Here is a 12,797-nt window from a genome sequence, read left to right on the forward strand (position 1 = left end):
AATTGTAGGGTTCCTAGAGAAATTGTAGGGTTCATAAAGAAGTTGCAGGGTTCTTGGAGAAGCTGTAGGGTTCTTGAAAAAGTTGCAGGGTTCTTAAAAAAATTGTAGGGTTCTTAGAGAAATTGCAGGGTTTTTTGGAGAAGTTGCAGGGCTCTTAGAGAAGTTGCAGGGCTCTTAGAGAAGTTGCAGGGCTCTTAGAGAAGTTGTAGGGTTCTTGAAAAAGTTGTAGGGTTCTTGAAGAAGCTGCAGTTTTCTTGGAGACGCTGTAGGGTTCTTGGAGAAGTTACTGGTTTCTAAGAGAAATTGCAGGGTTCTTAGAGAAACTGTAGGGTTCCTAGAGAAGTTGTAGGGTTTCTAGAGAAATTGCAGGGTTCTTGGAGAAGTTGTAGGGTTCCTAAAGAATTTGTAGGGTTCTTGGAGAATTTGCAGGGTTCCTGTAGACATTTCAGGGGTCTTTGGAGACGTTATAGGGTTCTTTGTGAAGTTGCAGGGTTCTTAGATAAATTGCAGGGTTCTAAGAGAAGTTGTAGGGTTCCTAGAGAAATTGCAGGGTTCATAAAGAAGCTGTAGGGTTCTTGGAGAAGCTGTAGGGTTCTTGAAAAAGTTGCAGGGTTCTTAAAAAAACTGTAGGGTTCCTAGAGAAATTGCAGGGTTTTAGGAGAAGTTGCAGGGCTCTTAGAGAAGTTGTAGGGTTCCCAGAGAAATTGTAGGGTTCTTGAAGAAGTTGTAGGGTTCTTGGAGAAGTTGCGGGGTTCTTGGAGAAGTTGTGGGGTTCTTGGAGAAGCTGCAGGTTTCTTGGAGAAGCTGTAGGGTTCTTGAAAAAGTTGCAGGGTTCTTAAAAAAATTGTAGGGTTCCTAGAGAAATTGCAGGGTTTTTGGAGAAGTTGAAGGGCTCTTAGAGAAGTTGTAGGGTTCCCAGAGAAGTTGTAGGGTTCTTGAAGAAGTTGTAGGGTTCTTGGAGAAGCTGCAGTTTTCTTGGAGACGCTGTAGGGTTCTTGGAGAAGTTGCTGGTTTCTAAGAGAAATTGCAGGGTTCTTAGAGAAACTGTAGGGTTCCTAGAGAAGTTGTAGGGTTTCTAGAGAAATTGCAGGGTTTTAGGAAACGTTGCAGGGTTCTTGGAGACATTGCAGGGTTCCTGTAGACATTTCAGGGGTCTTTGGAGACGTTATAGGGTTCTTTGTGAAGTTGCAGGGTTCTTAGAGAAATTTGTAGGGTTCTTGAAAAAGTTTCAGGGTTCTTAGATAAATTGTAGGGTTCCTAGAGAAATTGTAGGGTTCATAAAGAAGTTGCAGGGTTCTTGGAGAAGCTGTAGGGTTCTTGAAAAAGTTGCAGGGTTCTTAAAAAAATTGTAGGGTTCTTAGAGAAACTGTAGGGTTCCTAGAGAAGTTGTAGGGTTTCTAGAGAAATTGCAGGGTTCTTGGAGAAGTTGTAGGGTTCCTAAAGAATTTGTAGGGTTCTTGGAGAATTTGCAGGGTTCCTGTAGACATTTCAGGGGTCTTTGGAGACGTTATAGGGTTCTTTGTGAAGTTGCAGGGTTCTTAGATAAATTGCAGGGTTCTAAGAGAAGTTGTAGGGTTCCTAGAGAAATTGCAGGGTTCATAAAGAAGCTGTAGGGTTCTTGGAGAAGCTGTAGGGTTCTTGAAAAAGTTGCAGGGTTCTTAAAAAAACTGTAGGGTTCCTAGAGAAATTGTAGGGTTCTTGAAGAAGTTGTAGGGTTCTTGGAGAAGTTGCGGGGTTCTTGGAGAAGTTGTGGGGTTCTTGGAGAAGCTGCAGGTTTCTTGGAGAAGCTGTAGGGTTCTTGAAAAAGTTGCAGGGTTCTTAAAAAAATTGTAGGGTTCCTAGAGAAATTGCAGGGTTTTTGGAGAAGTTGAAGGGCTCTTAGAGAAGTTGTAGGGTTCCCAGAGAAGTTGTAGGGTTCTTGAAGAAGTTGTAGGGTTCTTGGAGAAGCTGCAGTTTTCTTGGAGACGCTGTAGGGTTCTTGGAGAAGTTGCTGGTTTCTAAGAGAAATTGCAGGGTTCTTAGAGAAACTGTAGGGTTCCTAGAGAAGTTGTAGGGTTTCTAGAGAAATTGCAGGGTTTTAGGAAACGTTGCAGGGTTCTTGGAGACATTGCAGGGTTCCTGTAGACATTTCAGGGGTCTTTGGAGACGTTATAGGGTTCTTTGTGAAGTTGCAGGGTTCTTAGAGAAATTTGTAGGGTTCTTGAAAAAGTTTCAGGGTTCTTAAAAAAATTGTAGGGTTCTTAGAGAAATTGCAGGGTTTTTTGGAGAAGTTGCAGGGCTCTTAGAGAAGTTGCAGGGCTCTTAGAGAAGTTGTAGGGTTCTTGAAAAAGTTGTAGGGTTCTTGAAGAAGCTGTAGGGTTCTTGAAAAAGTTGCAGGGTTCTTAAAAAAATTGTAGGGTTCTTAGAGAAATTGCAGGGTTTTTTGGAGAAGTTGCAGGGCTCTTAGAGAAGTTGCAGGGCTCTTAGAGAAGTTGTAGGGTTCTTGAAAAAGTTGTAGGGTTCTTGAAGAAGCTGCAGTTTTCTTGGAGACGCTGTAGGGTTCTTGGAGAAGTTACTGGTTTCTAAGAGAAATTGCAGGGTTCTTAGAGAAACTGTAGGGTTCCTAGAGAAGTTGTAGGGTTTCTAGAGAAATTGCAGGGTTCTTGGAGAAGTTGTAGGGTTCCTAAAGAATTTGTAGGGTTCTTGGAGAATTTGCAGGGTTCCTGTAGACATTTCAGGGGTCTTTGGAGATGTTATAGGGTTCTTTGTGAAGTTGCAGGGTTCTTAGATAAATTGCAGGGTTCTAAGAGAAGTTGTAGGGTTCCTAGAGAAATTGCAGGGTTCATAAAGAAGCTGTAGGGTTCTTGGAGAAGCTGTAGGGTTCTTGAAAAAGTTGCAGGGTTCTTAAAAAAACTGTAGGGTTCCTAGAGAAATTGCAGAGTTTTAGGAGAAGTTGCAGGGCTCTTAGAGAAGTTTTAGGGTTCCCAGAGAAATTGTAGGGTTCTTGAAGAAGTTGTAGGGTTCTTGGAGAAGTTGCGGGGTTCTTGGAGAAGTTGCGGGGTTCTTGGAGAAGCTGCAGGTTTCTTGGAGAAGTTGTAGGGTTCTTGAAAAAGTTGCAGGGTTCTTAAAAAAATTGTAGGGTTCCTAGAGAAATTGCAGGGTTTTTGGAGAAGTTGAAGGGCTCTTAGAGAAGTTGTAGGGTTCCCAGAGAAGTTGTAGGGTTCTTGAAGAAGTTGTAGGGTTCTTGGAGAAGCTGCAGTTTTCTTGGAGACGCTGTAGGGTTCTTGGAGAAGTTGCTGGTTTCTAAGAGAAATTGCAGGGTTCTTAGAGAAACTGTAGGGTTCCTAGAGAAGTTGTAGGGTTTCTAGAGAAATTGCAGGGTTCTTGGAGAAGTTGTAGGATTCCTAAAGAATTTGTAGGGTTCTTGGAGCATTTGCAGGGTTTTAGGAAACGTTGCAGGGTTCTTGGAGACATTGCAGGGTTCCTGTAGACATTTCAGGGGTCTTTGGAGACGTTATAGGGTTCTTTGTGAAGTTGCAGGGTTCTTAGATAAATTGCAGGGTTCTAAGAGAAGTTGTAGGGTTCCTAGAGAAATTGCAGGGTTCATAAAGAAATTGCAGGGCTCTTAGAGAAATTTGTAGGGTTCTTGAAAAAGTTTCAGGGTTCTTAAAGAAATTGTAGGGTTCTTAGATAAATTGTAGTTCACGTGTTCTGGTGTTGTGTTCAGTACCAGTCCCACTACAGCCGTCACTTCATGCCTCTGGGGGAGAAGGAGCGGCAGGACCGGGAGGTGTTTCAGAGGAACATGAAGAGCCGCATGGAAACGTTCAAATCCACCCGATACAAACGACACAAGAAGGAGAGAAGCCTGAAGAAGGCAAGAAACATTTCCAAAGTTTATTCATTCAGCTTGGTTCTGTGGAGCAGAGGTTCACTTCAGGGTATGTTCTGTGTTTAACACCAGCTGAGAACTGAAGCTTCACATATCACCAGCGAGCTGGGAGGACGCTGGTCGCTGGTCAGAGCAGTTTGTGTTCTTACTGTTTCACCACATGAATAAATTAGTAAAAGAGTTTTATTTATTCACCTCACAGAAAACAGTGATTATACAGGCTGAACGCCTGGACTCAGCTTCTTACAAGGAAATCCTAAGCACATCGTTTAAAATCTCATTTAATTACGTGAAATAGAGATGGACACCAGGTGAATAGAAGTTAAATGTGTGCAGCAGTACTTCAGTATTAGAAGAGTTACAGCCCAGTTCCCCCAGCTGAGTCCTGGTTTTACTGGGAGACTGATGAACAGAGGTCAAAAGTTAAAGCTGAGAGGTTCCTGTCAGTGTGTCCTGATGTGTCCTCACACACACACCTTTAACCAGCAGCTTCCATCTTTGTCAGATGATTCTCTAGGCAAGGCAAGTTTATTTGTATGGCACATTTCAACAACAAGACAATTAAAAGTGTTTTACATCAAACATAAAAGCAACCGAGGGAAATTAAAAAAATAAAACACATTTTAAAAACAGGACAGTAAAAGTTACAGCGCAGTGTACAATCAGGGCACTGAAAATCTGAAAAAGAAAATGAAAACAGGACGTTACAGTGCAGTGAAAGGTACCAATCTACGGCTTTAAATTAAAATCTGGGAGTTTGTTCCAGATATATGGAGCATATTAACTGAACGCTGCTTCTCCTTGTTTAGTTTTGACTCTGGGGACAGAAACCAGACCTGATCCCAGACGACCTGAGAGGTCTGGATGGTAGAGAAGAGAAGCAGAAGATCAGAAATGTATTTTGGCCCTAAACCATTTAGTGCTTTATAAACTAACAGCAGGATTTTGAAATCAATTCTTTGACATACAGGAAGCCAATGTAAAGACCTCAGAACTGGAGTGATGTGATCCACTTTTTGGTCTTAGTGAGGACTCGAGCAGCAGTGTTCTGAATCAGCTGCAGCTGTCTGATGGATTTCTTAGGGAGCCTGTAAGGACGCTGTTACAGTAGTCGAGTCGACTGAAGATAAATGCATGGATAAGTTTTTCCAGGTCCTGCTGAGACATAAGTCCTTTAATCCTTGATATATTCTCCAGGTGATAGTAGGCTGACTTTGTAATTGTGTTAATATGGCTCCTCAAATTCAGGTCTGAGTCCATGACCACACCAAGATTTCTGGCTTGGTCTGTGGTTCTTATCATTACTCTAAAGACTGAAGGCCGGCTGCAGGTGAACTGACGTGTTTCTTCTGTCCTGCTTTCAACAGCACCGAGGATCCGAGGCCAAGGACGACGGCGACAAACCCAGACGCAACGTCAGCTGGCAGGACAAAAGTAACTCAGCAGTTCTCTCCCTCTGCCCCCCTAACATGATGGACCGAGACAGTCCACACAGATCCAACACATGATGAACATTAAACTACACAGGATTCCCAGGACCATTACAGACATAAAGAAACTAGATAATTATCCCAACGAACTCCATCATTCATGACAACACCCACAGAAATATATATATATATGCTCACTGTATATCTGAGTGTTATGGCCTGGCTGAGAGGCCAGAGCAAATAGAGGAAACCGCACATACTTTGGTTGTTTAACCAAAAAAGTAAAACATTTAAATAAGCAGGTGAATACATGAGAGCGCAGCTGAAAATGACCTCAAGTATTTATAATAAACAGTCATGTCCTTCAGCAGCCAGCAGACAGTATTCAGTGTTTTAGGATAATGTGATCACCTTCACAAAGATCTTAAATCCAAGAGGCTCCTGAAACACAGATGAGCACACAGGTGAGACCTGATGAACAACACGTCAGAGGAAAGGCCACTTCCAGCTTTTTATTTGCTTTTTTCTTTATTTTCTTTCTTTTTGCTTCAGTTTCAGCCAGTTATTTAATCCCTTTTTTATATTTTATAAATATATTAGATTGTTGTTTACTTCACATGTTAGTACTGAAGATAATCAAGATAAAAAAACTCACTGAGTGAAAGCATTTAAGGAGGGTTGATAAAAGCAGCATGGCAGAAACGAGGGGAATCGTGTGATTGGCTGTTCCTGCTCCAAACGTGATGAATCATGTGATGCAGGTAGAGGGTGATGTCTCTTCAGAGCTTTCTGAAGGCTAATTGTTAGACCTTTGATTAGAATGGAGCCAGATTAAAGCAGAAAGCAGGTCAGCAGGGTCAGCACTCAGGCTGCAGACTGACTGCTGTTCACCTCCCCTCTCTGGCTGAAGGAGGGATCTTTCGTCGGGCTGTGACTGCAGATTATTGTCATCTTCATCATCATTCAATCCACTGAGTATTTTTGGGATTGTGGGATTATTGAGCTGCTCTTCCTGAAGGAACGAAGCGGCTGCTGCCTGTGCAGGACTAAAGTTTAGTGACGCCCTACAGACGTGAACAAGTGTTAATGCTCAAACTCTGTTAGTCCCCTCGTGCACGTGATGCTGCCTCCGACACAAACGAGCTGTAGAGCTGCAAAACGTGTTACAGGTCGTCGTCTTCTAAATGATCGTGTGTGTGTTCAGATCCGGTGACCGTCCCTATGGAGTCTGAGGAGGAGAAAGGTGAACATTCAGACCCTGAGAAGGAGGAAGACGTCGGGATCACCTTTGTAGCTCGCAAGGTAGAGACGCCAAAACAGCGACCCAAATCAGGTAACCACACACACACACACACACACACACACACACACACACACAGACACACAGATATCTCACTCATTGGCTGCCCTTCTCCTCAAACGTTAAAGTATGGTGGCGCCCTCTGGCTGTCAGGTAAAGCAGAAATAAACTCTTTTCCCGTCAGGCTTTGTGACACCTGAACATGAAACACCTGTGTTTGAACGGGCAGCAAAGTTTTAAAGAAACTTTTAAAGAAAAGAAAAGGTTTCCTGCCACTAGAGGATCTGCTCTTTCTTTCCCACTCGTACGTCTGACAGCACAAACAGCAGCTGGGCCGTGTGATTAAAAATGAGGCTCAGAGAGAAGCGACTGGTGTCGGACGCTGCTGCTGGGTGGAGGGACGCAGCTGACGGCTCATATAAAACTCTGCTGGTTAACATGTTAATTTAATTCAGTTTCATCTGAGGGTTTGCTCAGTCTTGGAGAACAGGTGATCATGTCTGCTGAGGAGGACTGTGTTTCATGACATCAGTGTAACTCTGCTGCCCCCCAGTGGCCAGGAAGACTAGATACTGCAGCTTTAAGAGATCAGGTGCGTTTGAGATGACAGCGGCTGACTTTCGCCGACTTGATAGTCTAATGTGAGGCGGGGCAGGGAATGAAAACAGCGCCATCAAGTCAGACACATTCTACCTGCGTGAGCTTACTGTGAGCGGAGATCAACGACCAATCTTGCTGCATTTTTCTTTGCAAATCCTGCGAGATCAGACAAAAGTGTTTGGGGTTTGTTTTGCAGCCCCCACTTGCTCCTGTGAGGTTTTAATGTCACATGTGACATGGTGACATTTTGCAGCGCCACAATTTCTAACCAGCATGCCTTATTTTAAGTCCAGCATGCATCACTTTAAGTCAGCACTGCATGAAGTCAAACACACCTAGGATAAGCATCCTGAGATCATGTGACTGATCATGTGACTGTGTTTCTCTGTTGTCCCTCCATCAGTCCCAGCAGCTCTGGATGGGTGTCAGAGTCCCTCAGCTGCCCCGTCCTCCTCGCCCCCCAGTGGAGACAGCCATCTGCCGTGGAAGGGCAGCGTGGGCTCGCCTCCCCCCTGCGTGTCTGTGGAGGCCACAAAGATCATCCCTGTGGACCTGCAGCAGGCCTGGAACCAGAGCATCTCCTCCCTGGAGAGCATCTCCTCCCCGCCCGCCCCGGCCGAGCCCATCCACCCCCGGGTGAGCAGCCTCGCCAGACTGGGAGGCCCTCGCCCGGCCTCCTACACCCCTCCGGGCAGCATGGCGGGCAGCACCTCCTCCATTGGACCTCAGGTGTTGCAGGGCTCCTTCCGCTTCCCAGAGAAGAAGGAGGAGGAGCAAGAGGAGGAAGTGGGAGCGCTGCAGGAGTTGCAGCCTCTCATGTCGTCTCTGAGGCCTCCCGGCTCCCTGCCGCCGCCGCCGCCGCCTCCCAGCTCAGGGAGGAGGAGGAACCCCTGCGTCTACCTGAGGAGCCTGGTGACGGCACCCCCTCCTGGCAGCGGCGAGCCGCACAGCCGGGGCCCCACCCAGCTGTAACGACAGATCCCAGATCAGTTAAACATCCATCGCCTGCAGAGCAGGACCTTCAGGACACCTTCACAGCAACGCACATATACACACTCATCAGGCGACCTGCGGCCTGCCACACCGTCCAATAGGAAACCAGCTCACTAAGCCTCCTCTCTGTCAGCAGCTTCCTGTCCACCCGATGAAGGCTGCGCTGGTCATCCTCTGTCTCACAGCCACGTGGTTTAATGATGGAGGCTGACCCATCCTCCCCTCCTGTGTGTGCAGCCATGTGACCAGACTGCAGGGGTCAGAGGTCACACATCACCAGCTCTGATCCAGATGTTTCAGCTGACAAGAAATGTTTTACATGTTGTTTTATAATTATATAATTATTAATGTCCACAGAGTCTCTGCTGAGATCAGCTGTTGACTCCTGCTCCGCACCTCACTGGGTCTTTTTAAACATCAGTGCTGTCTCACTTCCTGTCAGTCACCTGACACACAATAACAAACACCTGTCTGTGTTATTCTGTCATTACTCCATCATGTTCAGAATCAAACCAGCAAGCTGTCTGACTTCCTGTCTGTGGCTCTCAACTCCGAGCCCATTGGTTCCTCCTGAAGGCGTAAATCTGTAAAGAGGTCATGTTCTGCTCATTGTCAGGTTTCATCGTTTTATTTAGGGGTTGGACCAGAACAGGTTCGCATGGTTTAGACTGCTCACCGCTGCAGCTCCTCTTCTCACCCTGAGTGTTCAATGCTCCGTTTTAGCTGCAGAGTGAAGCATCTCACTTCTATAAGTTTTTTTTTTGGGAGCACATGCTCAGTACCTAGGTAAGGACTACTAGCCAATCAGAAGCAGAGTAGGGCGACTCCTGACAAGTCAGTAACCACGTTCAGCCATACATTTTGGAACCCGGGTCTGATCCAGAACAACCAGAACCAGCTTCAGTACCTAGACTGGATCAAGAGTTTCAAAGTGGTGAGTTATTAATCTGTAACATTTTTCTTTGAACTGAGCTCTGTCTCTACATCACAGCAGCAGCTTCATGTCCTCAGACTGCCTGGAGGGGCTCTAACCTTATTAGCCACAATAGCTGCTAGGCAGCATTATGCTGCGTGTAACAGAGTGACGCTGAGAGGTTACTGAAGGAAAGGCTGGACTACAATCCAGCTGCGGTCAGTTCAGGAGCAGAGTTTTCTGTGGGAGATGGGAACTCCCTGAACAAATAAGACAAATAACACTATAAAAGAACGGGGAAAAGACAAAAAGCAGAATATGACCTCATTAAAACTCCTCACAGATTTATAGTTTCATGTTTAAAAGGCTCAGTAATTTTCCTCAAACAGCTGCTCGCTGTAGTTTCTATCAGACAAACAGGAGGGAATAGAGCATCTGTTGGAGACTACTTTCAGCGGCGGAGCTGTAGTGAGTGTTTGGGGGCAGCAGGATGGTGTATGTGGGACAGAATAAACTACAGTGTGTGAGTTCATGGTGATGAAGGAACATGAGGAAGGAGTTCACTACTGGTTTGATCTGAACACGAGGTTTGATGACGAGAAGGAAAATGTAAAATATCCTCAGACGGATCAAATCTTCTTTCTGGTCGTGTTGTTGTGTTCAGCAGCTCCCACTGATCCCAAAATGTTCTCCTGGCCCACTGATGATTCACTTCACAGTTTGGGGGCGCTGTTGGGCTCTGTGACAAAATGCTGAGAGCATTCATGGACAGAATTGTCTTACTGCTGCTGCTCTGCTGTAGATCTTTATAGGACAAACAGCGCTGATCAGTTCTTCTATAATTAGTGTGTAATCAATCTTAACGACACCATCCTGCTGCAGGCAGACACTGACTGATGGATAAATCTGGCTTCTCGTGGCTCCATCACATCTTCACAGCTGAGAGAAGTGCTGCAGTTTAGGCCGTGTTGTAATAAAACGTGATGATCCTTTAATGAGTGAAAGCTGCTGTCTGCCTCACTTTAAACTGAGCTGACAGAAGTTTTTTTAAAGCCTTATGTCTCTGAGTCAGCTGTAAACATCCACACGTCTATTTATTCTGTCAAAGCTGCTCATGTAAAATCTAACTGTATTTTGTAAATCTGCAAATATATCCAATCTACAGAGTAGTTTATTTTGACTGACCAAAGTGTGAATCAAAGAGCATAATGAACATTTACACGTTGTGTCTATAACTGCCTTACTCTGTCGTGTAGCTGTGTGTGTGTAGGTAACGTCCAATCATCAGACCGTCCACAGGTTTATATTTCCACCAGCAGGTTGTGTGCACACTGAAGACGTTTCTGTGACGCCTTCTTTAGTTTTCAGTCTGCTGCGTCGCTTGTTTCGCCAAAGAATCAGCTTGCCTTAATGTCAGAGCTGCTCTCACTCCTTCTGATCAAACAGTCTGTCTCTGCTCAGTGTCTTGTCCGGTGTTCATATCACGACACCAACACGTGCTGTTAATCCCTCTGATGCTGCGTTCAGGTCACGTGGGGCATCAACAGGAAAGAGTTCCATGTTTGCAGCTGATTGTTACCATCATCAGACAAGATGGCAGCTGTCCTGCTGCTGCTGTTGTTTCGATACCAAAACCAACTCCTACTGGCACCAACAAACCCAATCAATTCAAAAGTAATCCCACCTCTCTAACATTTAAATAGATTACACTCGTATTACTGGTTACCAACGAGGAAAGTAACCCGAACACATGATGTTAACTTTGGGTTTTATAAGCTTTATTAGATCTGAGCGTCTGTGGCGTTTAGTGCAGAGTCCGATCTGTCAGAGCTTCCAGAAAAATCCAACCTCCCTTGGATGCAAAATGAGAATTCTGAAAACCTGACCAACCACGTGACATGAACGCATCTCAAAGGAGCACCTGCCAGGGAAGAAGTCGTTCCCTGTGTGGCATCAGCAAAGTGAAAGAATCATCCTGTCTGAGATCCATTCAGGGGTTTTCAGAAACTTAGTTTCGCTCAGTTCCTGGAAGCCTATGAGATCATGATTATGTTATTTGATCCCACAGATACTCAACAGTCGAACCGAGACAGCATAATAGTTCTGTTTGACACCAAATACACACAGAGGTCTGTCCTCAGGTCTTTTTTAGTTTCTCACTGTAGGAAAGTGTAAAAAAGCTAAACTTCCCCCAAACTGCTGAACTGTACTGTAGGTACGCACATTTAGGCTGTTCTATGTGATCTCCGTCTGAACCCCGCCCACCCGGGAAGGCTCCCTGAAAACCTCTGGATGAATTCAACAGGAGAATCTGGTGGTTAGTCTTGTTTCACAGCTCTGTTCCTGCAAACTGCAGCTTCCTGCTTGGCGCTGGCTGCTTCCCCCTGCAGGTCACTGGAGCCTCACACGGTTTTGTCGGCTCTGCTGCTGTTGGCCTTGAACTCCTGTTGAACTTGACTATTGAATTGATGAAGTAGAAGTTGAGCTGGTGTAGCAGGCTGTTGGTGGTGTGTGCTGCCTTTCTTGTTTGCTCATTGTAAATACTGTAATAACAGACAGCAACATGTTGTAGCTTGCAGAGAAGCCCTTACACTGTACAGATACCTGAGCTGGAGCTGACACCAGACCAGTTGTGAGGTGGGGGTAGCTGTCCTGTTAATCATCTCTATGGTGTTTCAGCTGTCAGCGGCAGATGCTTTAATCACTCTTTATTTCAACACAGACACAGGAATGTTCTGCACAGCGTCACGTTTGTTTTTGTCTCCGAGCTCTTTGTTTAATCTGTGATTCAGGTTGTTGTGTGGAAAATCAAATGAAACCAATTTGTCTTTGTGCCAAATGTTTGTCAGCTTGGGCTTCTGCCCAGAGAACTAAAAGCCAATAAATGTGAGGTGTGTTTTTCTGAATGAACACGGCTGACTCTGCTTCTTCATTACCATAAGTATTTCACTTGTACTTACTCTATTTAGTGAGACTTTTTACTTTCTCTCCAGTGTGTCAGAGGGAAGCATTATATTTTTACTCCATCAGATGTCTGGAGTTATGAGTTAATTATGTACTTGCACAGTGCAGGTTTGTGCTGAACAGGTGTGGTACCATTGGTTGCACAAAACATCACATACCAGCTGTGGTGACCTGAGCAGACAGAGAAAACATCATGTACCAACAACGACAGACTGACTAACACATTCAGCACTGAAGACCTCAGTTCAGTTTAGTAAAACAAAAAGACAAGTCACAGGAAACACCCGTAAATGAATTTGGGATACACCCATTTAACTGGATCGAGGAGTCTGTTGTCCAAACTATGGTACGCAGCTGGCTTACTGCAGTCATGATTCAAATCAGTTGGGTATCAGACCAAACACAGCTATACAATATTAATTAATTATAATTACTTACTTGTTGAATAAATAAATAAAGGACACCACTCACATTTAGGAATTCACAGGTTGTAATATTCAATGGTGAAATAAATAAGTAGCGGTGTGGGAGTCCTCCCCAAGTAATTTTTGAGCATTAAACATTCTGGAGAAATTTTCTGCACCATTTTATTGTGGAAATGTCTTTATTTATATGAAGGGACACAAAAGCTGGCAGGTGACAATTCAAAATATAAAATATAACAGAATATACATCAGAGTTTAGCAGCTTGTGTTCTAAATTGAAGTTACCTTTTTTTTTTTGGAC

The 12,797-nt window shown here is 44.7% G+C and overlaps 1 protein-coding gene across 1 annotated transcript in view; it reads left to right on the forward strand.

The window, feature by feature from the left end:
• Positions 1–11,544, forward strand: part of slc9a5 (solute carrier family 9 member A5) — a 38,489-nt gene extending 26,945 nt beyond the window's left edge. Inside the window, exons 13-16 of the mRNA XM_038702149.1 lie at positions 3,707–3,856; positions 5,239–5,305; positions 6,506–6,634; positions 7,605–11,544. Coding sequence (XP_038558077.1) covers positions 3,707–3,856; positions 5,239–5,305; positions 6,506–6,634; positions 7,605–8,173 — 915 coding nt within the window. The 3' untranslated portion in view covers positions 8,174–11,544. The remainder of the gene's footprint in view (positions 1–3,706; positions 3,857–5,238; positions 5,306–6,505; positions 6,635–7,604) is intronic.
• The last annotated feature ends 1,253 nt before the right edge of the window (positions 11,545–12,797 follow it).

The sequence above is a fragment of the Micropterus salmoides genome, unplaced genomic scaffold (assembly GCF_014851395.1).
Source record: "Micropterus salmoides isolate LMB-PRFRI ecotype aquatic unplaced genomic scaffold, ASM1485139v1 Ms_hic_scaffold_6, whole genome shotgun sequence".
NCBI lineage: Eukaryota > Metazoa > Chordata > Actinopteri > Centrarchiformes > Centrarchidae > Micropterus > Micropterus salmoides.